The sequence below is a fragment of the Esox lucius genome, chromosome 2 (genome assembly GCF_011004845.1).
Source record: "Esox lucius isolate fEsoLuc1 chromosome 2, fEsoLuc1.pri, whole genome shotgun sequence".
Classification (NCBI taxonomy): domain Eukaryota; kingdom Metazoa; phylum Chordata; class Actinopteri; order Esociformes; family Esocidae; genus Esox; species Esox lucius.
The window spans coordinates 34,803,656-34,829,555 of record NC_047570.1 but is presented as its reverse complement, the minus strand read 5'-3'; the positions used below and the strand labels follow the sequence as shown (position 1 = coordinate 34,829,555).

Sequence of the window (25,900 nt, the reverse complement as noted above, 5' to 3'; positions counted from 1 at the left end):
CATGTGTGGGATGTTAACCTAGCGTTTGCTGGATGTCACAGTGGTTCGAATATATTAGGCTTTGAGTCAGACGCTTCTCACAAACTCGGAAACCTTTCAAAATACAAGGAGAGAAAATAATTCAAGATTTGCTCATGCACAGCACAGAGCCGCTCATAAAGTTTATGGATTGATTAGCACGCTTTTGTAGTGAATGAGAAAGTTCCATTTAAAGTAACATTCTAAAAACTCTCTGGCGTCTCACTGGGATGGGAGGCGACACCCGTGATTGCGTACATGACACCATCAACAGACTGCGTCGTTTGATATCTCACCTCGGCTTCAACGGTGTCAGAAACGGCTGTGTGGCGAACTCAAGCCTAGACGGTGTTTAGGATTCTAGAGGAGAGGTGATTGTGAATGGAGGGTGAAACAGTCGATGAGACAAGCAATGATGTAATGGGCGGATGAAACTTCTGTAGAAGTAATTTGGGCCGTTGGGCGGAATACAGAGAAAGCTTGGAAGAAGATACAGCCAGGAAGCTGTTCTTGACCTATTGAGATCTAGTCACCTTATCTGCTGCGGTTGTTTTTTTTTATTTTTTATTAAATGTTCAGTCCAAACTCTCAGGTCACACTGCCGGAAGCAATAACTCTCCTATTGGATATTTTTCCTGAAATAGTCTCGACCTCATCCCTCTTGCCTTTCCTCTCAGAAACCACAGAGGTTTATAACAGCCCAATCTCCGGAAAAATATGATAATTCTGAAATCAACACTCATGAATTAATCAAACAAATGGAGGTAAGGCAAAGCAAGAGTTGTTGGGATCTTCACAGTTTTTAGCTGACACCCTTAACCTGAGCAGAATGCAGCAGGAAGTACACTCATTTTCATACGGTCCCCCCTGTGGAAATTGAATCCTCAACCTTGACACTGAATGTAACATTCTCTTACCAAGTGAGCCACTGGCAGTTCGCTTAAATATGATAACTGGCAGTTCAGTTCAACATGGTAGCTGACAGTTTGGTTCAACATGGTAGCTGATAGTGTCATGAAATTGCCATAGATTGCATTTGGTTCTTTGAGGTACTTTGAGGTACTTCTTGAGGTATATTAATTTTGATGTGTTCTACTTAATATCTGAACCACTTCCAGTACATCATTGTGACAATAGAGCAGCCTCTACAGAGCCTGCTTTTAGTGTCTGATTTGCAAATGCAGAGAGTTTAAGTGCAGCATTTTCTCTCATTTTCTGAAAAGGTTAAAGCTTTTTAAAAATATTTTTTAGAGCAATTTAATAAAGCCTGCAGGGTGTGTTGCTGCATAAAGAATCTTCTGAAACTGACAGTTCTCCTGTCTCAGGAAATGACACATTTCAGCTTTTTTCTAGAACATGCTGTATTTTCAATGAATACGTATACCAGTGACTCACAGTGGTCCAGGTGAGGAGAGACAGACTCCTGTGCATTTATACTGCTACAACATGGGTTTGAATCTGATCCAGGGATCGTTTCTCAGAAACCCTCCCCTCTGTCTTTCCCCATGGCATCTATGTCACATTCCTGAAAAATATATCCCAAAAAAAAAAACGTAGCACCAGGCATTCTTAAACCTCATCACAAAAATAATTGTAATCAGTTCATACTACTTTAACAGGTTCAACCCAATTAATTTATAACCTCCAGAGTAAATAACAAAAATACTTATCTTTCTGACGGATTAGAGTTTCCGTACAGACAAGCATGTCCACTCTAGAAAGCATAACTACATTAAACCAAATTAGGGTCTGCATAAAAAACACAACACATTGATCTTGAATTGAAACGCGACACTTTGATGTGATATCTAAACACAAAACATTAATCTTGTATGAAAACACAATGCACCGACCTTGTGCGAAAACACAACAAAACACATAAAACATTCATGACGTAACAGAACACAAATTAAATTTTGATCTGAAACAACACTTTTGTGTTGTTTTTACCATTGGCTCCCTAGCAGCTGCTCAAGGGGTGTGTTGTAAAAGAAAGACAGAATGATACCCGAAGCCATGCTTCTCTCACCACCGCCCCAGCGACGCAGGAGGAAGACAGCACAGAGAACGAAGATGGCGTCAAAAGCCACCTCATCCGCCACCTCATCCGCCACCTCATCCGCCACCTCATCCGCCACCTTTCCCCCTACCCCTCTTATGCAAATAAAACATCCTCTAGGGCCATAAGCACTTGATCAGTGTCTGTTCCATGTCCTAGCCTGTCCTAGCCCCCCCCCCCCCCGCCTGCTGGATCAGGGTCGCACCGACACACCCAAGGAGGTCTGGCAGGTTCCAGAACTTTCCGGAGGCAGCCAGCAGAGCCAGACCAGGCCCTCCGCCTGCCATCAGGATCTCCCAAGTGGGGGTGTGTACAGGCAACAGTGGTGAAGGCTGGGGGAGAACGGGGTGAGAGGCCGTTGATGCTGTGACCGCCTGCACCCCATTCCTCCCAAATGACTGCCGGGAGGCCACCTTGGTGATGACGAGGCCACAGAAAGCTAATGCTGGAAGGATAATCGCAGCTAGTAGAGCAACACTAATTATTCTGGAGATTATTCATGATCTATTTAGTTGACCAGCATTCCTTTTGCCCTGAGCTCTGTGAAAGAGAATAACCTTACCAGCATTGTTGTGTTCCAGACACAAATTGCTCTACCCAAATCCTAACCATTAACCCTAACCATTAACCCTAACCATTAACCCTAACCCTAACCATTAACCCTAACCATTAACCCTAACCATTAAACCTAACCGTAACCATTAACCCTAAACCTAACATCAGAGTCCAGGTGTTCCAGGGTGGCGAAGTTGAAATCAACTTTCCCAAAAGATGTATCCAGGGCTCGATTTCTGCCCAGGGAACAGTTGAGGTGTAAGAAATCACCAGTTTCCTATTGGCATTCCATTGCAGCTTGTAGACTAGCACCTTATATCCAGGGTGAAATGTCTGATTGTTGATGATTAGGAAAGGGCGAGAAGCAAACAAAGTCACTTTAATGTGACTGGAAGGGATCAAATGAGGGTCATAGGTCAAAACAATACAGTAATGTATGCGTCACTTACAGCACTGAAAGTCGCTTTGGCTAAGACCTTCTGTAAGTGGCATACATTAGCTTTACTAATACTATTGTGCATGCTTAGTATCACCCTGTACTCTCACAGTGTCTTGATTGTAGTAAAATTACTTATCTTTAAATCTGCATAAATATTTTTAGTGGGAACATTTCAAATATCAATAGTATTAAAGCATTTTAAATCTATCTGACAGCTGAAAGTAATGTGTCATAGTATATATATAACTGTAACTGTATTTAGTATACTTCTATATTTAAATTATTTATAGATATATTCCAATAAAACCCTAATACAGTTGACATGAAATACAGTAAAACTTTCCCACAGAGATGTGGGTGTATTGGGGTGACCAGCCAAGGTTCTGACCCTGTCCTGAACATGACTCATACAGGGTTGACCTCTAACCCTAACCCAAGCCAAGGCCGGCTTCCAACCACATTAAGTAGCTACTGTACTGTAGATTAGTGCAATGCAGTCTGGGAGAAGTCTTAAGACTGTCAAGGCTCATTTGTTGCTCTGTCATTGTGTGACACTGACCCTGTTTTAGCCTATAAAGCGGGGTTCTTCCATTCCAGTCAATTCGAGACCCCTGATTAAAAAGGTGAGGATGAAAACCAGAAGCGTTTCAGTGCTCTACGACTGGAATTGAGGAACACTGAGCCTCGGAGAGCTAATAAATATTCAGGCCACAGACGTAGCCCTGTGTCTGCCTGTGATGTCCTGTCAAGACAGGAGTACCACAAAAATCACAGCATGAAAACTCTCCAGTCTTTCAAGTGACTGTTTGCTTTGTAAATGCAGTCCTCCAGGTTCAATCTAAACAGCTTGACAAGGGTGTTATAAAGCAAGGAAGCAGGTTAATTTATATAGAACAGTTCATACATCCAAGTAATTCAATGTGCTTTACAAAGAAAAATAAAATAAAAATATAAAAATACAATAACATAAAAAGAAATATTCAAATGAAAACAACAAAACAAATGAAAACATCATAATAAGAAAAAAGACAATAAGAAAAGATAAAAACATAGGAAGCTATAAGGCTAAAGAGTGTGATTAAATTTAAGCGCTCAGTCATAGGCATGTGAAAAGAGAAGTGTTTTTAACCTGGATTTAAAAATGGATACGTTTGCGGCATGTCTAAGACCTTTTGGTAGTTTATTCCAGTTGTGTACAAGATAAGTGCTAAACGCAGCTTCTCCATATTTAGTTTGGACTCTGTGCTCTACTAGCTGACCTTGTTATTGTGTTGCCAAACACAATAATCTCTTGGTATAATTGTAGACAATTTTGGTTCATCCAGGTATTCATGTGCTATTGAGCTGTTGTCATACAGTTTGAGAGCCATATATATTTGAGTATCTCGGCATAGCTGTGGTAGTTAATGTTGTTGTTCTGTAGAATTTGGCCCAGAGGTAGCATATAGAGATTGAACAGAACTGGTCCAAGAACTGGTCCTTGTGGAACTCCGCATGTCATAGCCACCCTATCAGATTCATGATTACCAATGGTGACAAAGTAACTCCACCCATCTAGATAAGATCTGAACCAATTAAAGACTGTCCTGGAGAGTCCTACCCAATTTTCCAGCCTATCTATAAGTGTTCTATAATCTACAGTGTCAAATGCTGCACTGAGATCTAATAGAACAAGAACCTTTTCTTAACAGAAACAGAGTTTACTGGAACATTCGGGGTGATACGTGATTAAAAAAAGACACAGAAAAGATCAGACAGGGCCAAGTCTTTAACCATGACAGAGGAAATATCGAGACCTTTAGAGATAGTCCAGATCTAGAATGTGGCCTTGAGTGTGTGTATGCTCTTTCACATGTTGAGTGAGATCAAAAATGTAACAAAAAGTTATTGGGCATTATTTTGTAAAACAGAGGTTTTCAAAATAAATACATTTCCTAGTGTATTTTCTTTGCACTGGAATGTATCTTTGAATAAGGCAGCCACTCCTCCTTTCCTATTATTTCGACGTGTATTCATATAGCCACATTTTTCAGGTGCTGTCTCGTTAAAAATAGTAGCACTACAATTTTCTTTTAGCCACGTTGCAGTGAGAAACATAAAATCTAGGTTGTAGAATATTATAATGTCATTTACAAAGAAGATTTGTTGGCGAGAGATCTGATATTAAGTAAAGCCAGCTTAATAGATATATTAGGGGTTCCTGGACTAGTAGGTTGAAGTGTTACAGTTAACACATTAGACAAGTTTACTTTATGGGTTGCATACTCACGGTTCCTTCTATTTCTAATCAACACAGGAATAGAGATACTGGGTCCCAGCTTGTACTCAAAACATTTTCACAATAGCAGGGACCCGAAGCACATCACCGAGTATATTCTGTGCTCTGTGGAAATAAAGGACAGGGTTGTTGACGATGTGGCAGTTGTCTAAGCAATCGTTTTACACAGGGGGGAGGAGTGGGACATAGGGAAAGATGAGCTCTGCTCTCTTTGGTTAGAACTAGCTCCCTGATTGGTGAGTGAGGTGGAGGGTGAGTGTGGTGGAAGGAGGTGTGGGAGTTGTTGTGCCCCCATTCGGGACAAGGACAACTTCTGGAAGCACTGGATGATTTTAGTTAGAGTGTCAGGTATCTTAATTAATCTTATCCGCCAACATTCCATTCCAAATTCACAGAGGTTTGGGTGGAACAATTGGTCAGACATGACCTTCATCAACAAATAAGAAAGTTGTGAGAAATTCCTGTAGCTCTTATCTCCCAGAAGGTCAGAACACCTTCCCACATGTCTTGTGAACCCAAACCTCAAACAGCACATTTTAATGCTGTTGTGGGCCAGCTGGGTGTACAGCGTGGCTATGCTGTCTTGGCAAGACAAGGCGGTACCTGCTTCTTTAAAACTGTCTCAGTTTAATGAAGTTAAATAATTATTTCAAACAGTTTCCAGACAGTTGAAAGGCCATCCCTTTTAATGTTGCACGGGTGATGACGTCAGTCATAACAGAATGAATTGCCTCTATCATGTGATTGGTTAGAGTGGCTTTGTTTTGTCAGCTAGCCCGTGTGTCTGTCAATTGTTCATCGGGCAGCTTTTCTTGTCGTCTATCCCAGAAGAAACTTGCACCCACTTGACGTTTCCAGTGCTGCCACAGGAACTGTAGACACGGCTGCTCTCTACTCTGCTGTGCTGCCCTCCTCTGGCAGCAGTGTGAACATCAGCGCTATCTGTGTCACGCCACAACACACGGCCAGAAACAAGGCTGGCAACAGGACACAGTCAAGTCACACGTCCCCGGTCACGAGGGAGAGACAGCGAACTCATCTGCATGTCGCCTTTTGAACTGTCAACAGGATTCCACAGTGTTGGTCCGGCGGGTGAGTCACACTGATACACGAGGACACGTTACGCCAGGTATTCCCATGTACCCCTCCACACGATCCCTCTCTCCTATTGTTAAGCAATGCAGCATGAGGAGGTGATGCATTTTGCCAATATACCAGATCAACTGGTTAGCAACTCAACTGGAACCGTAGCAATGCGTTTCATCCAACTGCATGACGCGGCTTTCAACCAATCAGCGTTCACGGTTTGAGCCTCCTGGTAACTCAGGGTGTCTATGTGACACCAGGCCACTTTGTGTGTTTGTTTGCCCCAGACAGAGGAATTTTGTGAGATTTGTTGCGTGTTTGTGTGTGACTCAGTCACACCATTTGTGACTCAGTCACTCGTTCACTAAGAATTGAAATTAAAAGTTGATCACTTACTTGATGTGTAAATAGGATACATTTCTCATTAGAAAATGCAGAGTTCTATAAACTAGACATATAATAGTAACATAACCTGACCCAACTGTCATTTTTGTAACTAAACACTTTACATGATGTAATAGCTTAACTTGATCCAACTGTCATTTTGTAACACTCCATATGATATTAACATAACTTGAACCAACTGTCATTTTGAAAAACTTCATATTGTAGTCATTTAACTTGACCCAACTAAACACTTCATATGAGGAACAATAGGGCATACACAGGTTTGATTTCCATGATGGTCAAATTCACAGATGGTTACTTACTTATTCATAGCTCTCACTAGTGTTGTCTCAGCTAGAAGTTTAGGATTAATGCATTAATTATAAGGCGCTGTGGATGAGCATCTGCTCAAGGAAACACATGTTTGATTTTAATACACAGTTCTGTACATTTGTAATTTCTCTTTATTTACCGGACCGGTTTATTTTCCACAACCCAAAAATAAACAGAGGCCTTCAAACGCGCTGTCCATCCAGAGGCTGCCTTGCATTCCTTCTTCCCTCAATATGAGTGGAGCTCAGAGTGGCTGCGTCTCAAATGCCGTCCTGTTCACTACACAGGGCCCTAGCTCTGACTTGGGCCAACAGGGTGCAGGGTGTCATTTCCGCCGCAAGTCAGTGGGACCCCCGTGTGGTAAAACAGATGCAAGTATTTTAGTGGGAGTGAGCAGAGCAGGCCACTGCTGGCAGGCTCCCTGGGCACTAATACGACATGAGATGAAGTCACAGACATTGCAACTGTGGTTGACTCCCACTCAGCAGGCAGGGCTGCACAGTCAGAGCATTATGCCCAGGGGGTACCAGCTGGTACCAGCCTCTCTGCTCTGCACGGACTTCATTTGTCGAGTCGTCTGAAAACCCGGGTCATGGAACTGTATAACTGCAATGGAAAACTGCTAATTGCCAATATCCTCCTGGGTTGTCTGGTCGCGTTCTCGCTTTACGGACTGTGCCCGGCTACGAAGCGTAAGTGATGAAACTTTTTGCCTCCTCGCTGGGTCCTGGGGTCCTTTTGGGAAGGCTGTTGCCTTGGTCTGTTGTGCTGGGTTTGTGGTTGTAGGGATGTTTCCAGAGGGAAAACCTCCTGAGGGTGATTTTGTTTGTCTGATTAAGTAAATATATGCAGACCGTGGGCCTGTTTGTATGCCAAAAAACATTCAGGCTTCAACATCCATTTGCTAAATACCCAATGAACTTTACGGCAAAGACCAATAAAAAGCACAGCACACCTCCAAGCATAGCTTTATCCTCAACCCCGTACATGTTGTGAGTGGTAAACCTCTCGTGCCCCTGACAACCCTGGATAACAGGAAGGGCCTTTACACATCAGTGACTGTCGTTTCTTTGAAGCAGAAAGCTCAAGTCTGTTTCGATTTTGTCCACAGGGGAACTGATATAGAATTGACCCATTCCCCACCCTTTGTTTGTTCTACAGTACATTATATAGTTTTGTAACGCCATTCCCACCATGCCCTACTTCTGTAAGTTTGCACAGTAGCTCCAGACCCTGTGTTCCTAAAGGAAAACAACACAGTGGACGTTCTAGTGGGCAAAATCATCTGTAGCGCAAATGTAGAGCTGGCCATCATAGAGAACCCAGAGGAGGCGTTCTACCTGCGCGGGACGGAACTCATCGCCAAGAGAGGACTGGACTTCGAGGTGAGCCCAGGTGTCACGTACGAAGCTCATCAGTTCGAACCGGGCCACAATCTGAGCCGGTCAGGGTGGTGGGGTCAGAGGTCACTTCAGTTCATTGACAGAAGTTCAAAACGTCAGCTGGTTGCATTCTTCCATGGTGGGAAATGACTAGCACTCAGGACCGGTGTTGTGTTGTGTCTCCCCAGTCCATCCGCAGGGTGGACGATGCTCTGTGGGTCCGGGTGCGCTGCAACAGAACCGGGTCCAGACCAGTGAGTAGTTTTGATTCTACTCCAAATATCACTGTTACTCCCCGTATAGGGACTTTATGGCTCTATTCAAAAGGAGAGCACCACACACTCCCCTACACACGTATTTGACAGTGAAGCTAAGACATTTAATTAGGCTTCATGCTTCAGCATTTTGGATTTGAGATGTATTTTATTATACATCTCAATGCGTGACAGGATAGTGTCATCAGTGAGGGTATTTTCATACTCACCAGTTTAACGGTTTAGAAAAGAAGGCACTTAATCTATTTTGTCACCCCATTTGGAAAGCCACCTAATTGTAGCTAAACGTTCCTGTGTCCACATTACACAAGTGCTGTGTCAGTTTTTGGAGTCGTTTTTACTGTGAAAACCTAAAACAGTGCGTTACGAACATGTTATGAAAAGGTGAAATCATGAATGGTGAATAATGAGTAAAAAGTTACAGAGGCATGAATTTCATATACCCCCAGTAATGATCGCCTCCACGTTGTTAAAAGTTTTGGCTTTTGGCGGCACAATCTTTGTACATCTACGACTTTATCACTCATTATCATAAATGATTAATACACAATTGTCCTGTAAAGTATTACAATTGTGGCCTTCTCACTGATATACTGTATGTCTTGAGAAAGAGTATTACATTCATATTTAAGAAGATAAAAAACACTGCTATTCATTTCTACTTGGCACAACATCATTTGAAGCCACCAAAACAAACTGCAAACGTGTCAACAAGTTTGTAAATTCACAAGCTTGATATAGTAGTCATATGGTATGAATATGGGATTGAATACTCCACTTTTGACAACATGTTATACACTATAAATTCTGAGTGAATTTGTTGAAATAATTACGACATTTTCAAATGGAAAGGCTGGATTCCAAAACATTCCTTTCTAAGCGGTGAAAGAGATGTGTATAAAATATGGTAAATGATGACTGTTGCATCACATGTTTTCTGTATGGTTACTGTAAGTTGTTCTGGATGAGAGCATCTGCTAAATGTCTGAAATGTAAATATAAACATTTAACTTTTGATCTCAAATCCAAAAAGGCTGGAGTATAGAGCCAAATTAAAGTTTTAGCTTTGCTCTCAAAATAAATTCAGTCTTTGAAGATTGACAAGGTGTGTATTATTTTGCTATTTAAGGAAGAGTTCATAATATTATGCTAATAAATTAAGCAAAAGGGAGCCTAGGCATAAGTTGGTCTCACTATTTCTGGGCCGTTCTGTCAAATATCCAAACCATATTTCTCAGATTCATGCATTTCCTTTTACTATACTCCTAAAGTGTGAATAAAAAAAGATGTGAAGAATATATAAAGTATAATAAAGTAGACTATAAAATGCATTTCAGTGTTCGATTTCAGTCTAATAGCGGATTCCCTCATTAAGGTGAACGTGTCCTTTGAAGTTTTCATTGAGAATGTGAACGACAATCCACCTAACTTCGCTCAGAGTCATTATACACTGGAGGTGAATGAGGTGAGGCCTACCAAACTTCTATTTTCAACAAATGTGTTACATGTTATAGCACAGGACACTTGTAAAATAGTCAATATTGTGGACCAACAAAAGTTTGGGTAGTTTTCAGGCATTATGGGGTGGTTTTGAGCAGTTGTTGGAATGGAAATGTTTTGCTTAACCTGGCAAAACTGTTCTTAGCTGACTCCTGTGAACGCCAGTGTTGGTTTGATAGAGGCTACGGACATCGACTCGGAGCCACTGTACTATCGTTTGGAGTCAGCCATGGTAAGTATCGCTCTCCATTACCAACAGACACCACGCCTTTGCCGATCAGGAGTTACAAGACATTCTGGACATGTGTTTCCTCAGGATAGGTATTTTAGGCTGCAGAACGCCAACACCCCCAACATACTGGTGCAGAACATCATCGACTACGACTCAGTTCAAAAGATTCAACTGGTTTTACATGTGCAGGTAAGAAATACAATATGAACACACATATAGTATCAGCAGGGATACATCCTTTTGTCAAGTGGGTATGGAAAGAATTTATGAAATAAACTGTAATAAAACTGTCAAATTACGATCTCGCCCTGGACAACCGGAGTCTGACGTCTTCAATACAGTGTTCAGTGTCCCTCGACCTTTGTTAAGAACGTAAGTGTATATTTGAAAAAATGAACTTCACAGGACACGTTCAACGTCTCCGAGTCTGGCGAGCCGTCGTTCACGGCCGTGGTGACCATCACGGTCAACGTGAAGGACGTTGACAACCGGCCGCCATGGTTCCAGCCCTGCGTTAAAACCAACCTGGGCACAGCCAAACTCTGCGTCAGCACCGGGTACAGGGCAAAGGTCAACCTCACGGAGAAAGAGGTACTGTGTTGTAACGGCGCTGTTCACGTGTTACTGTAAATCTCCTTTAACCTAGAGTCACCCAACCATTCCGAAAGGTTGAAGACACCAACGCCTCTGAATTTGTGATTGGTCCAAAGCGCCTGTAACTAATGATGCTTGTTATCTCACACAGTCCATTGTTTCATGACATATCTGAAGGTCCAGTTTATGTTTACTCCTTGTGTTCATTCCATGTAACTAATGTGTATTATAACTGCATATTTATATTTTAAATTTCACGGTGTAAACTGGAGTTACATATACTGAATGTCTCTTCCTTTCCTTCCCACTGCTTTGAGATGGACTTAATCCATTTTGTCAGCCAGCAGGATGAATATCTGAATTTCTAGAGTCCACACACACAAACGTATTTGAGATGTGCACGCTAGAAGCTGTGGTATTTGACCCGGATCTGTTTTCCACTACAGGACGGTGCTTTAGTGTTGGACCCGGGTCCACTGTACGCTAAAGATGGAGACAGGAACAGGAGCGAGCAAATCAGCTATAAAATCCTACGAGGTACAACGGCAAAGCTTTTCTGTTTTTACAGGACATTGTCTACAGGCAGGCCTCCCTATGCTTTCAGATGTCCACGCTAGATCATCTACAGACGCACATAGATGCAAACTGCGGCTAACAAAGATGTGCGTTGTGCTGTACCCCACCCAGGAAATGAAGGCAACATCTTCCAGATTGACGAAGACACTGGAAACATCAGCATGGCCAAAGCCGCAGACATATCTGGCCCAATAACCCTCACTGTCCTGGTAAAGAGATTGGTTTTCAATCTGCCTCCAATTCCTTCTGTTCCCATTTCATCGAATGTGTCCTATTATTGTGTTAAACACCGCAATCAATCTGCTGGTTATGTAAGCATTTCTAATATTACCAATATGAGCAATTTGATAAATATTCATTCTAGTACATTACTTGGGTCTCCATACTGCCCTTGAAATATGAATATGATAAAATACATTTTACTTTTAATGTTTTATTATATAACATGTTAGTATGGTGGCTTCTTTTCTGGGATAATAAAGAACCCTTTTAAATAAGGTAATGTACAGCAGTAAATCTTGCACGTCCTGGTCAGCTAATATTTATTTCACGGGTGTCAAACTCTATTGCTAGAGTGTCTTCTTTTTTTATCTTTTCAATGGACATCCGGTTGGCAAGAAGCCTAGCAGTTAGAACATCTGACCAGTAACCCAAAGGTTGCTAGATCAAATCCCCAAGCCACCAAGGTGAAAAATCTTTCCTTCTGTCCCTGAGCTGGGCTAATGGCGTCCGCGGTCGTTGCTGTAAATGAGAACGTGTTCTCAGTCAAGTGAATTGGCCAAAAAAATCTGAAATATGTGATCCAGTGAGGACTTAGACAGCTGGATTTGTTCCCAACGAATCAATGAACTTAATAAACCAATCAAGAAGAAGGGAGGAGTCTGGACTGGAGAGTTTGACCCAGGCTCTTATGTGCCCAGGCCTCCCAGGTGACCAACAGAGACCAGTTCGCCGTAACGCAGGTCACCATTGAGGTGCTGAAGAAGAGCAGGAACCCTCCGCGATTCGAGAAGGAGCGCTACGAAGGCTACATCTACAGTAACTCCGTCCCGGAGAGCATGATCCTACGAGACAGAACTTCCAACCGACCCTTCAGAGTCAGGGCCAGAGACGAAGACTTCGCCACCGTAAGGACAAGGACAACTACATTTACAATGACATTTTAGGAAAAATTCTTATACTCATTCAGTGACTAAGAATAGGCATCTGCTTCGTCAGGGCCTGTACATGAAATATCCCCACGCTATGCAGCTACTGTATTCCCATGCATACTTGCAAGCTAACTATAAACGACCGAGAATTACATCTATTTGTTGTCAAGTGAAAGATTCATATCTCTGCAATTAAAGTTGGTGTAGGCAAACACCAATGTTTCTTTTCCAAAATGAGCTAAATCTGTGTGTGTGTGTGTGTGTGTGTGTGCGTCCATGTCAGGGCGTAAACCCAGACATTAGGTATGAGGTACAGTACAGCAGTTATGTCAACGTGACCACAGAAGGGTTTGTCATTCTGAAGAGGGTCGTGAAGACAGAGTCCTTCGCTCTGCAGGTGAAGGCGTGGCCGTCCACTTCTATTAAGTTAATGTTTGTATTTATCGTGGGGGGCTTCCAAAGGCAGTATAACCAAGGATTTTATTTCTTAACATTCACCTCATTTAGAAGAAGCTCTTATCCAGAGCAAGTTACAGTAGCGAGTGCATACATTATCATGCTTAGGTATACTTTGTTTTGTGATGTGTGCGTAGATTCGTGCCATGGATGTTTCCACGGGGGAGTCTGGTACAGCGGCTCTGTCGGTTCAGGTCATACCAGGTAAGACGTTTGCGTGGTTTCACGAAGAATGGCTAGCTAATAACAGAACGTAATCTGGCCTTGACCGAGGACGATTGATTGCTCTAATAACAAAAGCAGACTCCGTCCATAACACAATACTATGTGCTCTTCAAGCTAGAAGTGAAGTGCAAATGTTAAAGGTAACCAACTGCTGTGACTGACTGACATTAATTGACCTTTGACCCTCAACAGCGGTAACACTGCCATCACCGTCGGGGCTGGGGTACCGTGCGGGTGACATGGCTCTTCTGGGATTGGTCATGGCAGTAATCTTGGTTCTCTGCTTCATTGTGATTGGCTTCCTCGTCTCCCGTCTGAGGAAGGACGGCACCGACCTGAATAAGCTAACTGAGGTCAGCATCCTTGTGTGAGTTCACCTCACATTGTGTCATTTCTGCGCTGTGTGTCATTTTTGGAGCCTGAACATAGCCTGGTTTCCAACTTGGCAAGACAACAGATGTACTGTAGATCTGGAACCAGGCTTACAGGAAAGGCACAGTGGCAGTGATAACGATGGTAGATGGTGCAAATCCATGACTTGGATTTAACGCTGATGGAGGAGTTGGTAAGCAAAGCATTAATTCTGAACAAACAGCTTCACAGAAGGGCTGTGTGTGTGTGTGAGTTAAAGCAGAATAAATTAACCTTCCGCTTTGGGAAGGCAGAAGCATCTGTGAAGCTGTCGAGATCAATGGCTTCCTTAACAAGTATATGACAGCTCTTTCCGCACTCCTCAATCCAGCGCTTTAAATTCACAGCAATTCACTTTTTTCAGTTTAAATAATTCTCAACTATTATAAAGTACTTCACCATTCATATCAGTCAGTTAACATTGATCACACAACACCACTGATCCCGGTCATCTCCCCTGGCTGTGGTTCTCCAGTGTTTGGCTCCATGTCTGAAGAGGAGAGGATCCCCGGACCGGCCCAAGGACACCATGCAGTACACCAACGACGGCTACCAGGGTACAGAGGGCGACGCCCTGCGGGGCGGAGCCAGACACCGGGGAGGCGGGGCCACCAGGGACCAGGCCATCCCTCTGGAGCGACGCCGTGGCGACCGGCACTGCGGCACCTGCGGCCCGTATGCCAACCACAGCCACCACGCCAAGCACGCCTCGGCCAGCGGCCTGGGGAGAGGAGAGGAGGACGGGAGGAGGTCCATCCTTGCCAAAGGCGGGAGGAAGGAGGGAGGGAAGTCGGTGTGGTTCAAGGAGAAAAAGGACGCCTCCGGGATTGAGGTGGAGATTATCCCGGATACTCTGGGTCAGGAGCAGGAGACCGAAGAGGAGGAGGTGGATATGGAGGAGCTGGATGGGGGAGACGGGAGCATATCTACCCAGACAGAGGAGATCGATGATGAGCATGGGGACCAGGAGAGGCAGGGAGACTGTGATTCAGCCGGTAAAGGGGAAAAAGAGAATGCGGGATGAAGGGGGAGAAGATCTAAAAAGGGAAACCAACAGGCATGAGGAGAAATGGCGTTTACATTACCATGGGAACGCCTGATTCCGGAGTGGGATTCTGGACACAGATGGGACATATTAGCACTTTTGAAGTGGACTGTATGTCCGTCCACATAAAAGACACTTTTGGGGATTACTCTTATTTAAGGACGAGTCCCATGCAAAGCACAAGGAGGAAACTTCTCACAGGACAGAGGAGAAACAAAGTGGATCAACGAAACACTGTGTTCCTTTTTAACTTGATATATTTTAATACAGTTTTTGTTTTGAGACAGAGTCCATCAAGTTCTTGGTAAATATTCAATGAGCTTTACTAATAGTGTATGTGAAAAAAAACAAGACTATTTAAATAGTGGACATTTTTTTTGCCACTGAAAGTTGACAAGTTGGACAGAGAATATGTAAACTGAATACTAAACTGATTGTTGAGAGTATTTTAGTGTATTGTATCATATTCTTTTTGATCATGTTTAGAGAATTATGACAATGAAATTATCTATGTAATTAACCTTTTTACATGATGGTATTATGTGGATAAAAATTCTTCCATTTTATACTATATCAGTCATTGGATATTTGATGAAATAAAAGTTTGGCATAAACTACAGAAAGGAGAACAGCCTAGATTATGAACCAATATGTAAAACTGCTGCTCCACATAGAAATGACATGAAACAAAGGGAAACTTTAGAAGTCTTCATTTAAACACAATTATTTCAAGACATCTTAAGTCATTGACAGGATTCCATTGCCTGTTAAAAAGCAAATTCAAATCTAAAATTGTTCTGTTGCTTTAAAATAAAAATCCCTGATTAAAAGAAACTAAAACATCCGGCAGATTACTCAGGTGTTAAAAGTCAAAGGGTTCGGATAACCGGTCTGTACCTCACCTTCCCATCCACCGCCCACGTCGTTGCGTTTCACTTGCACACTCGGCGAATAATGAATAAATTAACGCTCATTTAACTCAGTGCATCTGAAATCTATTGCTACTTTAACGACGTCACAATAAGCAACAGAAAGCATGTGCCAACAGGTAACCCCCGGGTCTTTAGCCGCACCTTGATTTCTCCTTTCTAAACATCAACCCTCTGTACACCGCAAACCATTCCTCCACAGCACGGTCTGCGTGATCATCCAAATCCAGGGACCGTGCGGGTCAGGTGTGCCCCTCAGGCGCAGGGGGGGGGCGCTGATGAAATGGGGGGCACAGCCTTCAGATTGTTTTAGTTCTACTTGGACTTGGCGAAGCCCACCCGGTCGCTGTCACGGTCGAACACGGTGTAGTACTGGCCAATGAAGACGTCTCCCAGGATCCACAGAGGCCCAGCGGGGGCCGGGATGTCCAGACCCATGAAGCCACTCAGACAAATGGTCTTACCAGCCTGGGTCTCCTGGAGGGGGAAGGAGCAGGGATTCAGTCAGACACAGGGCAGTGAAGGGGGGGGGGGGGTAATACATGTCCAGCAAGAAATCAGTGCTTTGCACAGTGTCTTGGGTATGTTTCTTTTCTTTCCTTGAAGGCCACCATAAATGCTGTCAGAAGCCACAGCCATTCTTCTGGGGAACCACACCATACAGAACAGACAGCTATACGGACACTAAACAGCTATGCCTAAACTAGAGCTAAATACTAGGCCTACTGTTTTCATAGCCAACAGAAGGGCTTCTTGTAAGCGCAGCCCCGGTAGAGGCCATTGTGACGTCGTGATTGTTGAAATAGCTGAATTATTTTCTCAGACACTCAAAATCAATGCGTGTTCTCTCCCATAGTTCAGAGAGTGGCTCAGAAAACCAAACAATGACACGTTTGTTTGTGTGGATTTAGCGACAGACGAAGCTCAGTGTCCTGACTGCTGTGGAATTGGAGCGACTCCCCTCTGCACCCTGCTGGACATCCGAGGTATTGGCCTGTTAAAAACGAGACCAACCAGCGAGAGCCACGGAAATGGAAGAAAAACAAGTGACGAGAGAGTGAAAGCATTCAAGACTCACCTTGAGTACATACTGGTCCGCGGTCAGGCTGAAGGCCTTTCCTCCCAGGTTGAAAGTGACCACTGGCATGGTTGGGATCTTATCGCACTTCACCATGTACTGAAAAACACGCATAGTCCGTGATTAGGCTCCACTCACACTGAAACACTTCCATTTGCCCTCCCAAGTGGACCGAACCAACACAACACATAAGTTCTGTGCGAATTTTTTAAATGGTCCGACTTTCCCCTTCCAGAGTCAGGTGTCAAACTCGTTCCACGGATCTCTGAATGGTTTTCCCTCCTGCTCTGTATCTGGTTGTAAATTAAGGTCACTAGTTGGTTAGGAACTAAACCAACCCGGTTGCCTAGCTCATAACTGAACACCGGCAGACAGCGGGAGCTCCGTGGAACGGGTCTGACCTACAGGACCGGTCCCTCACCTCCCCCTGGATGAGTGGAATGGCGCCGATGGCCTTCTGCAGGGTCCGGACCTCGGCCGCCGGGCCGGTGATGAGGGACGTGCCGGTGTCGACGATGGCGGCGCATCCTCCCTTGCACAGGGTGAGCTGGCTGCCCACGGCCATCCTGGGAACAGTCGGTCATAGTATGCCGTTACCGGACTGAGCACTGTGTCACCGAGGGTCCTCACAAACACCAAAAGGTTCGAACAGACGATGTCCGACCTGAAGTAAATGCCGTTCTAAAACGAGTGTACTCTTACAAGCTGTTGCCTCACCTTTTTGGTGCGAGCAGCGCCGGCGTGTTAAAACGGGTGAAGGGGGATGAAACTCACCCGTCCATGTGGATTTGCCAGTAAGCCTGGCGGGTGATGTTGAGGTAGTGGAAGTCTCCGCTGTAGTAGCTGGGGTCGGTTCCGCCCAGGAGCAGCTCCCCTCCGGGCTCTGTGGTCGGGTTCCTAACGCGGACACACGATCAGGCAGGCATTATAACACCGTTCAAACTCCGGGACATTCACGGCTGGTTTCCCCACACACAGAGTAACCATAGTACTGGACTATAAAGCCTTTGAGAGAGACTCTCCACTTATAGTCCAGGATTAGGCCCAATCTGGTTCCAGGAAATCAGCCCTAATTAAAACAAGTCGATCCAGGAGTGAAATGCGAGAGGCTCTTCGGTCCGTCTCACCTGTTGAGGTAGAAAGAGAACACGTTCTGGTCCACCTTCTTCTGGCTCATGAGGTTGTCGAAGGGCGGAACGACCCCGTCCACGGAGATCCGGGGGTACGCCATGCCCAGGATTCCATCAAATTTGGCGGCGATAAAGGCCACGCCTGGCTGCTTGATGGCCTCTCCAAACACCTGCTTTTGTATGGCCAGACCGCCGATCTGTATCACCGACAACAGAACAACCATTCACCTAGTCAGAACAACCATTCACCGGGTCAGTTGGAGCAAAGAAAAAAATAAAATAAAAGGCACAAGCCATCTCTGCTTGGGATGAATGGTTACATTGTAAAAAGAAAGTTTTCTGGAATACTGCTATATTGATACAGTATACTTTATAAAGTAATGAGGTTTTTGTGGGGTTTTCTTTAATCGTGTATTATTGTGTTCACGCCAGATTAAATAAAGACAAAAAACATCCTGTTTGTGTAAAGACCCAAGAACACCAGGCTCCAGTAGAGAGCACCAGTTTCTACCTCATGACTGAGTCACACATTTCCTCAGCTCTAACCCACTTCCACTCAGCAGACGGCTACAGCTGTTGAGCAAGCACGCGAACGCTTCACCCTGAGATACCATCTGCAAACGCATTAAAAAGTAATACACACTAACCGCAACCCCAACCCTTAATCTAGCCATAACCTCAGGCAGCGGTGGCCCAGCAGCTAGCTGATGGTATGATAAGACGATGCAGAACATCTACACATGGACATCTGGACTCAGAAGAATGTAACGGTCAACGTTTAACGGTCGGTCGGCCTCTCCCCAAACGAAGCACTGAGGTCACTTGACGAGAAGTCGGGTGTGTTGTGGCCAATCCGCAGCGGCGGGTCATTCGGCGGGCAAGCCTACCGTGCACGTGTCCTGGCTCAGGTAACCGGACAGACTGCCTGAACCGTACTGGATGGCGAACGCTGTTCCGTTCTTCACGTACGTGCTGGACTTGGCACCGTTATACTTATGGTGAAGCACTGGGAGGCAAAGACAAGAGACAATGCAATTAGCTTACACGCAGACGGACTCGGGCATTGGCGGTGAGTCCCAGAGGAAAGCGCTTCGGCCTCAATCGGCCTGTCGACGCTGAACATGAAGGGAGGCGTTCCACGTCGGTTCCGATAACGCGCCAAAATCATTAAACCAGCTTAACGATACAGAGCATTTTGGGGAATGAAATGAAAAACAAACGGGCTACACTGTAAGCAAACCAAGGTCAGATACCTCAAAGGCTGTTTTCCTAGAAACAGAAAGGCTTTCCCCAAAACCCAATTAAAACGCTTAGTAAAGCAGCCAAAGCCTAGCTGGCAGAATGACATCCTGATAACTTGCATTGACCATTTGTTTTGCAAACTCTGCAGTCAACAGAGCTTACAACAAAAACAAAGTTATCCAGACAAACAGGTCTCAGGTACATGTCAAATAAAAAAGTAGCTGTACCCAAAAATACAACATGTTATGATTGTTGCCAAACAGGGTAAACTGGTGTAGTTAATATTTTTTGCATTATCCTCTTATAAATGTATTACTGTATCTACTTGCATCCATTACATAGAGAACTACTTTATTTTCATTATGCAAGCTGATACCATCCTAAACGGCTAAAGATTCTATGTTTAACTATATGTTGAATAAAAAGTATATTGCTGCAATTTCACACAATTACAATTATGAAACCCCCCACACAGTCCTTGGCATGACCAGTGTTCGCAGTGTGGGGTTGAGTCACTGGTAAAGGATTTGACCAGTTTAAGCAGTGTGGGGTTGAGTCACTGGTAAAGGATTTGACCAGTTTAAGCAGTGTGGGGTTGAGTCACTGGTAAAGGATTTGACCAGTTTAAGCAGTGTGGGGTTGAGTCACTGGTAAAGGATTTGACCAGTTTAAGCAGTGTGGGGTTGAGTCACTGGTAAAGGATTGGACCAGTTTAAGCAGTGTGGGGTTGAGTCACTGGTAAAGGATTTGACCAGTTTAAGCAGTGTGGGGTTGAGTCACTGGTAAAGGATTTGACCAGTTTAAGCAGTGTGGGGTTGAGTCAGGGCAGTGGCAACTCACAGCAGGCGATGTCAGTGAAGGAGCAGTGGATGGACGGAACCCATAGGTTGGAGGAGCCCGTGTCAAACACCACGGTGAACGTCTGCACCGGACTGCCCAGGCCGATCTCACCGTAGTACTGAGCCTGTAACACACACACACACCTCACTGTAGTACTGAGCCTGTAAAACACACACTGATCAAGCCCTGCGGTGCACAGCAAGCATTTCAAGGGCACCCAAAACTATCTGAGGCACGCCGTGTTCACGACATGCCGGTTCTTCGAACCGGTTTGACAAGACCGCTGTCCCGGCTCGCGGCACCTCACGTCACATGCTAGAGGGACACAGACGGCAGGTTGACTGCTGCCACGCTCTACCGAAGACCCTGTGTCGGTTCACGTGATTGGTTAAAGCCCCAGTGTCTGTTCACGTGATTGGTTAAAGCCCCAGTGTCTGTTCACGTGATTGGTTAAAGCCCCAGTGTCTGTTCACGTGATTGGTTAAAGCCCCAGTGTCTGTTCACGTGATTGGTTAAAGCCCCAGTGTCTGTTCACGTGATTGGTTAAAGCCCCAGTGTCTGTTCACGTGATTGGTTAAAGCCCCAGTGTCTGTTCACGTGATTGGTTAAAGCCCCAGTGTCTGTTCACGTGATTGGTTAAAGCCCCAGTGTCTGTTCACGTGATTGGTTAAAGCCCCTGTGTCTGTTCACGTGATTGGTTAAAGCCCCTGTGTCTGTTCACGTGATTGGTTCAGGCGTTGCATTTACATGACCGACATGAGACAACAGTTTCATAGCATCAGCAGCGGTTCTCAGGAAACGGGTCAGTGTTTCCTTATCCATATCACAAGTTCACCCCGATGTCTAACCTCCGCGTGTGCATCAAGAAAGCATTACCCAAGCATTTTATAAAACACAAAGAATCAAGGGCACTTCCTCTTTCCACACTGATTTGCGTCGCAGATGGAACCGGTTCTGTCCACTTGTCAGGTCAGGGTTATTGTTCCGATCCTAGTCATGGTCCTGAACTAGCGAGCCAGCTAGTTAATCTCTGAATGACTGATAACTCAACACATAAGACATGATTAAAGTTCCTTTTATATATGAGAGTTTTTTTTTTTTATCAGCTATTGATTAACTTATCCAATCCCTGTCTCGTGCAATCCCTAGAGACTTTCTGACCAAATGCATCACATGCATTTTTGATTCGGTGACTGATTAGATTAGAGGGCTGCACAAAGTCTAATCTTCTCTGGGCGCGGCGTGAGCACCAATGTTATTCTGGGCATCTTGTCAATTAACATAACGGAAGTCTCTGGAAGGGATAACTGCTGAATTAATTTGCTGTTATCGTCTGAGGCTGGTTAATATGAAGGGGCAGTTTGACGTGGGGACAACATGACTATGCAAGTTAATGAGAAACTTTCATAGTAATACCTAAACTTCAGTTACATATTTCATCACATTAGTCAAGCCAAAATGAAGTAAGACGTCCTCATATGCAACTCTCTCGTGACTGTCGGAGTCAGTGGAAACAGGATGAAACCACAAGCCTGTGTGTGTATGTGTGCGCACGTGAGTGTTTATCTGCGTGCGTGTGTGTCTGTGTGTGTGTGTGTGTGTGTGTGTGATATCCATCAGGCGGAAAACAAACCTAAGAGCTTGGTTATCAGAGCCCTGGTAAAAAAATACTCAGAAACCAGAAAGACTTATCTACACTGTGTACATGTATTATTTTCTAAAGGCCAGGAAAGTGATACGATATGAATGGGTGCAGCTTTAACTCTGGGGTTTGGCTCAAACTAACTTAAACAAAAATGGAGCTTAGTGTCCCCATGCCCAGAATAAACTATGTGGAATACCTTAGTCCGCAGACAGAGCTGGTATCATGGGACTAGACTAAAGGAGCTTATGAGGTCACACACACACTAAGAAAAACAATAACTACATCACTCAACACACATTGTAAATTGGGGAGTGATTTTGGCTTCCATTTTCCCTTCGACCGATTGGGAGCGGGCTCGCAAGGAAGGTGAGTTCAGATTAGCAAGAAATGCCAGATTTGTGACAAGAGAGTCATTGTCGAATTTCTCCCTGGCCAGTTCGGCGTTTACGCTCCGGCTATGGTGCATTACAGAAGTAAAGGTAAACCACTCCACAGATGGAGGTCACCGGTTGGCTGCGTCCAAAATGAAACACTATAACCTATATAGTGTGCTTCCTAGACCAGGACACTGAGAACATGGTGCCATTTGGGACGCACCCAAGATGGAGTAATCTGAGCCAAAGAAACTTACATCCATGTAGTTCTTTAGTGTTTCTGGAGTGGGCCCATTGCTGCTGGGGAAGCCCAGGTTGCTGTACTTAGTGTGTTCTTTCCCAGCCAACAGCTCTTCCGCTGCCCTCCCTGAGTCAGTCAAGGTTCGTCTGATGGAACGGAATTTTTTCAATGGAATCCTGCAGGAAAGAGAGAAGAGCAAGACCGAGGGGACATGAGAGAGACCCGCAATCAGACAACCCGTTTTGAAAATGTCATCCTGGAACAGCTTATCGGTCATATATAGCACTCAGCATAAAGCTAGGTTGGAGAATATAGTCTCCAAACTAGCTTTATCTCTGTGAAAATAAAGGGACAACGATCTTGACTATATCTCAGACAATAAACAGTAAACATAGTAAAGAAGACCCCTTAGGAGTGTCTGGCTACTGCGGCTGGATTGCTAGCGCCATTTGCATTGCAGTAGCCGCATATGGCAATCTAGACAGTTAGCCCATTAATGCAATATGCTACCTATTTCGCTACACAATAGAACGACCAATAAGGCATACGGTCCAATGACTTAAACTCATCATGACTTGATTAGACTGAAAGTTCACAGTTTCAATGAGTCACGAAGCAGATGGGTGTACTACAGACCTCTAACCTGACTGGCTCGCTAAATGTTGGTGACTCTGCTGACCTTAAGAAATTCTGTAGCGGGTTTCTATAACAGTATTAGTTAGGCTACAGTCACTGGGACAGAAACCACAAAATACTATAGCGAAATTGCTAAAACAAACAACTTACTGCTCAAGTACTGCATGTGCAATTTCATAACATACATACAACATCCAGCATTCCGAACTAGCTAGCTAAAACAAACAGCTTGGTATTTAGCTAGCTCGGTAACATGACTTGGGTCATCTACTTACCGGATGAGTGCATCCGATGCCAAAGCAAGTGCCGCGAACAGACACAGGTAAAAAATCTTCATTTTCGTGTATTAACGTGTATGCAACAATTTAAAACGCTTGCCAGCCACAACAATGACTGAGCAATACGACTTCAGAGAACAACAACAGACTTTTATCACCTGACTATGTGAGGGTTGGCGTTAGGTCAGAATCATGTGATACAACAGAGCCAGTCAACAGCCAATGAGCCAGTTCCAGACACACACATTCTGCGCAGACGTGTGCTGAATATCATATAAGCAATTTCTATTTTGTATTGCAACAGAAATTGGATACTAGGTTGTCAGCTAGTCTCTTTTTTATTGTAAGAATGATAAAATAAAAATGCAACCCCCCCAAACAGTGGTTTGCGGTACATAGATACAGCAAAGAGTAAGACAAACGCATAACAAAATATTGGGATCAACAAAACAGAAGTAGTAATGCAATAAGCATTTCGCCTGTTGGTCTCATAGATTAGATTCAACTTTATTATCAATGAACAAGTACAAAAATTGTAAATAGAAAAGGTCAGAAATGTACAAGTATTAAGTATATATATTACAGATGTGACATAGACTACAGATGTGCAATGTATAGATGCGCAATATACTTGCTTAATTTAATGAAACTTCGGTAATTTAGCTTACTTATGACATTGTTTCATTTGAAACACATGTTGTGTTTTTTATGTTATTTGTCTGAATCAATTTCCTAATAAAGAATAAGAAAATATTATTGAAATGTATGCCACATACTGTATGACATGCGGGTTAAGATAGTTTAACTAAAATATTTGATCAAGCCACACGATTATCTGATTCATTTGCAATTTTCATGATTCAAACATCTCTGGCCGCCATCAAAAATATGCCATTTTGTTTGCAGGTTTGTTTGTGGTGTCACAGTTCATGGTGGCATTACAAACATTTTTGTCAATGTAACATTGTAACATTTTACTTTCCTTTTAATAGTTTTGGCAACATTAAGTTCTTCTGAAAAGCTGACTTTACAGACAGCACTGGAACCCTGAACCTGACCACAGAACAGCCTGGTATTTTATTTTAAAACACTCAAAAATCAACTAATGTATGGTGACATTTGTTTTATATTAGGAAAGATTTGTAAGAAAAATGACAAACTGAAGAGACAGGTTAATACAACTGCATAGTGACAACATAATAGAGACTCAGCTTTGATGTAGTAAATTGTGATCAGATTAAATCAAGATAGAACTTATTGGCCAAAACTCAAGCAAGATGAGTGGTGCAAATGTAACACTGCCAATGCCTCAAGACAAATCATCCCTACAGTGATGTTGTTGGCAGCATCATGCTTTGGGGATGCTTCACGCTGGTAGGGACTGGGCATCCTGAATTTTTTTTATGAAAATGGATTGAGCAAAATGCAAGGAAATTCTGCTAGTGAAAATCAACAATCATAAGTTTGGCCAAAGCAACACTGGAGAGGCTTTACAACAGAAAGGCGAATGTCCTAAAATGGCCCAGTTAAAGTCCTCATCTCAAGCCCATGATTTACTATTGAAAATGTAATTACACAAGCATCATCCAAACAACCTGGAGGAAATCTGACCAGAAAAATTTGCCAAAACCATTCTGCAAAGCAGGCGCATATTTATCAAACGACTTAAAGCTGTTTCGGCAGCATAAGGTGGCTTTATTAAATATTAGTGAGTAGAACTTATGCAAGCAACATATTACAGTTTTTGTTATTCTTACAAATATTTCCCCACATAAAACACGTCACCTCACAATTATATATTTTGAGTGTCATTGTTTTAAAATATAACAACCAACAGGTAACATTCCAATTCACTTTTCTGGTGTCTGAATACTTTTGCAATGCATTGGTGCTCCCAATTTTAAAACTTTGGGAGTACTCCTTAAACCTGGTGGCACCACAAAATAAGGTACATTGAAATTGTTGAGATACATGCCTATTTAGCTTGTATGAATTGTAGATACTTTTGGACATAATTAAGTCTAAATAAATGGAATTAATACAACAGACAAATCATGTTTGATGTTTTTAATGATTGTTGATACATGTGGAAAACTGCACTGTAACATTTTACCACAATATTTTGGTCAACAGTGCTAGATTTTTAATAATAATATAAACCAAAAATAGCATCAGCGCTAATAATCTTAGAATATTTTCATAAATACTTATGCAGTGTGTGTGTTATCGCAACCAGTAACACAACAAACGTCATTCACTTCTGTAAATGTATATTTCAATCTTGCAAATATTTAGAGTGGTCAGAAGCCAGTTGAGCAATTCAGTCTTCTGATTCGTACTTGTGACAGCCAGCTGAGTTTCAGTAGTGATTGTGGAGGTAACACGTGATGACCAAAATGCTGAACAATCAAGTCTATCTAAAGTTGAACTTCTGATTACATTATTATTACATTATTGTGTAAATGGGTTTCGCTTTTGACACTTGGATTGATGGATGACTGTGCA

At 43.4% G+C, this 25,900-nt stretch overlaps 2 protein-coding genes across 2 annotated transcripts; one reads left to right on the top strand and one right to left on the bottom strand.

Moving 5' to 3' along the window:
* Positions 1-5,600: 5,600 nt before the first annotated feature.
* cdhr5a (cadherin-related family member 5a) lies at positions 5,601-15,604 on the top strand. Its single transcript, XM_010869101.5, has 14 exons — positions 5,601-7,847; positions 8,368-8,540; positions 8,726-8,791; positions 10,188-10,277; positions 10,458-10,544; positions 10,629-10,733; positions 10,950-11,135; positions 11,585-11,675; positions 11,826-11,923; positions 12,635-12,841; positions 13,149-13,262; positions 13,459-13,525; positions 13,739-13,899; positions 14,433-15,604. The coding sequence occupies exons 1-14, from the start codon at positions 7,748-7,750 to the stop codon at positions 14,979-14,981; spliced, it is 2,094 nt and encodes a 697-aa protein (XP_010867403.1). The 5' UTR covers positions 5,601-7,747; the 3' UTR covers positions 14,982-15,604.
* Positions 15,605-15,695: 91 nt separating this feature from the next.
* On the bottom strand, positions 15,696-23,555 carry ctsd (cathepsin D). The gene is made up of 9 exons (XM_010869102.5): positions 23,393-23,555; positions 22,498-22,657; positions 20,222-20,345; positions 19,027-19,145; positions 18,137-18,336; positions 17,784-17,906; positions 17,431-17,575; positions 17,010-17,108; positions 15,696-16,408 (listed from the first exon to the last, which is right to left on the bottom strand). The coding sequence occupies exons 1-9, from the start codon at positions 23,452-23,454 to the stop codon at positions 16,247-16,249; spliced, it is 1,194 nt and encodes a 397-aa protein (XP_010867404.1). The 5' UTR covers positions 23,455-23,555; the 3' UTR covers positions 15,696-16,246.
* Between the last annotated feature and the right edge of the window lie 2,345 nt (positions 23,556-25,900).

What these genes read in the sequence shown, in the direction of transcription:
- ctsd (XM_010869102.5), bottom strand. Translation starts at nt 23,454, where the DNA reads ATGAAGATTTTTTACCTGTGTCTGTTCGCGGCACTTGCTTTGGCATCG. An exon ending in CACTAAAGAACTACATGGAT is followed by an intron (nt 20,346 to 22,497) that starts GTAAGTTTCTTT and finishes TGTGTGTTACAG; the next exon opens with GCTCAGTACTACGGTGAGAT. An exon ending in TTCCACTCATCCAGGGGGAG is followed by an intron (nt 17,109 to 17,430) that starts GTGAGGGACCGG and finishes CGTGTTTTTCAG; the next exon opens with TACATGGTGAAGTGCGATAA.
- cdhr5a (XM_010869101.5), top strand. Translation starts at nt 7,748, where the DNA reads ATGGAACTGTATAACTGCAATGGAAAACTGCTAATTGCCAATATCCTC. An exon ending in AGAGAGGACTGGACTTCGAG is followed by an intron (nt 8,541 to 8,725) that starts GTGAGCCCAGGT and finishes GTGTCTCCCCAG; the next exon opens with TCCATCCGCAGGGTGGACGA. An exon ending in ACCTGAATAAGCTAACTGAG is followed by an intron (nt 13,900 to 14,432) that starts GTCAGCATCCTT and finishes GTGGTTCTCCAG; the next exon opens with TGTTTGGCTCCATGTCTGAA.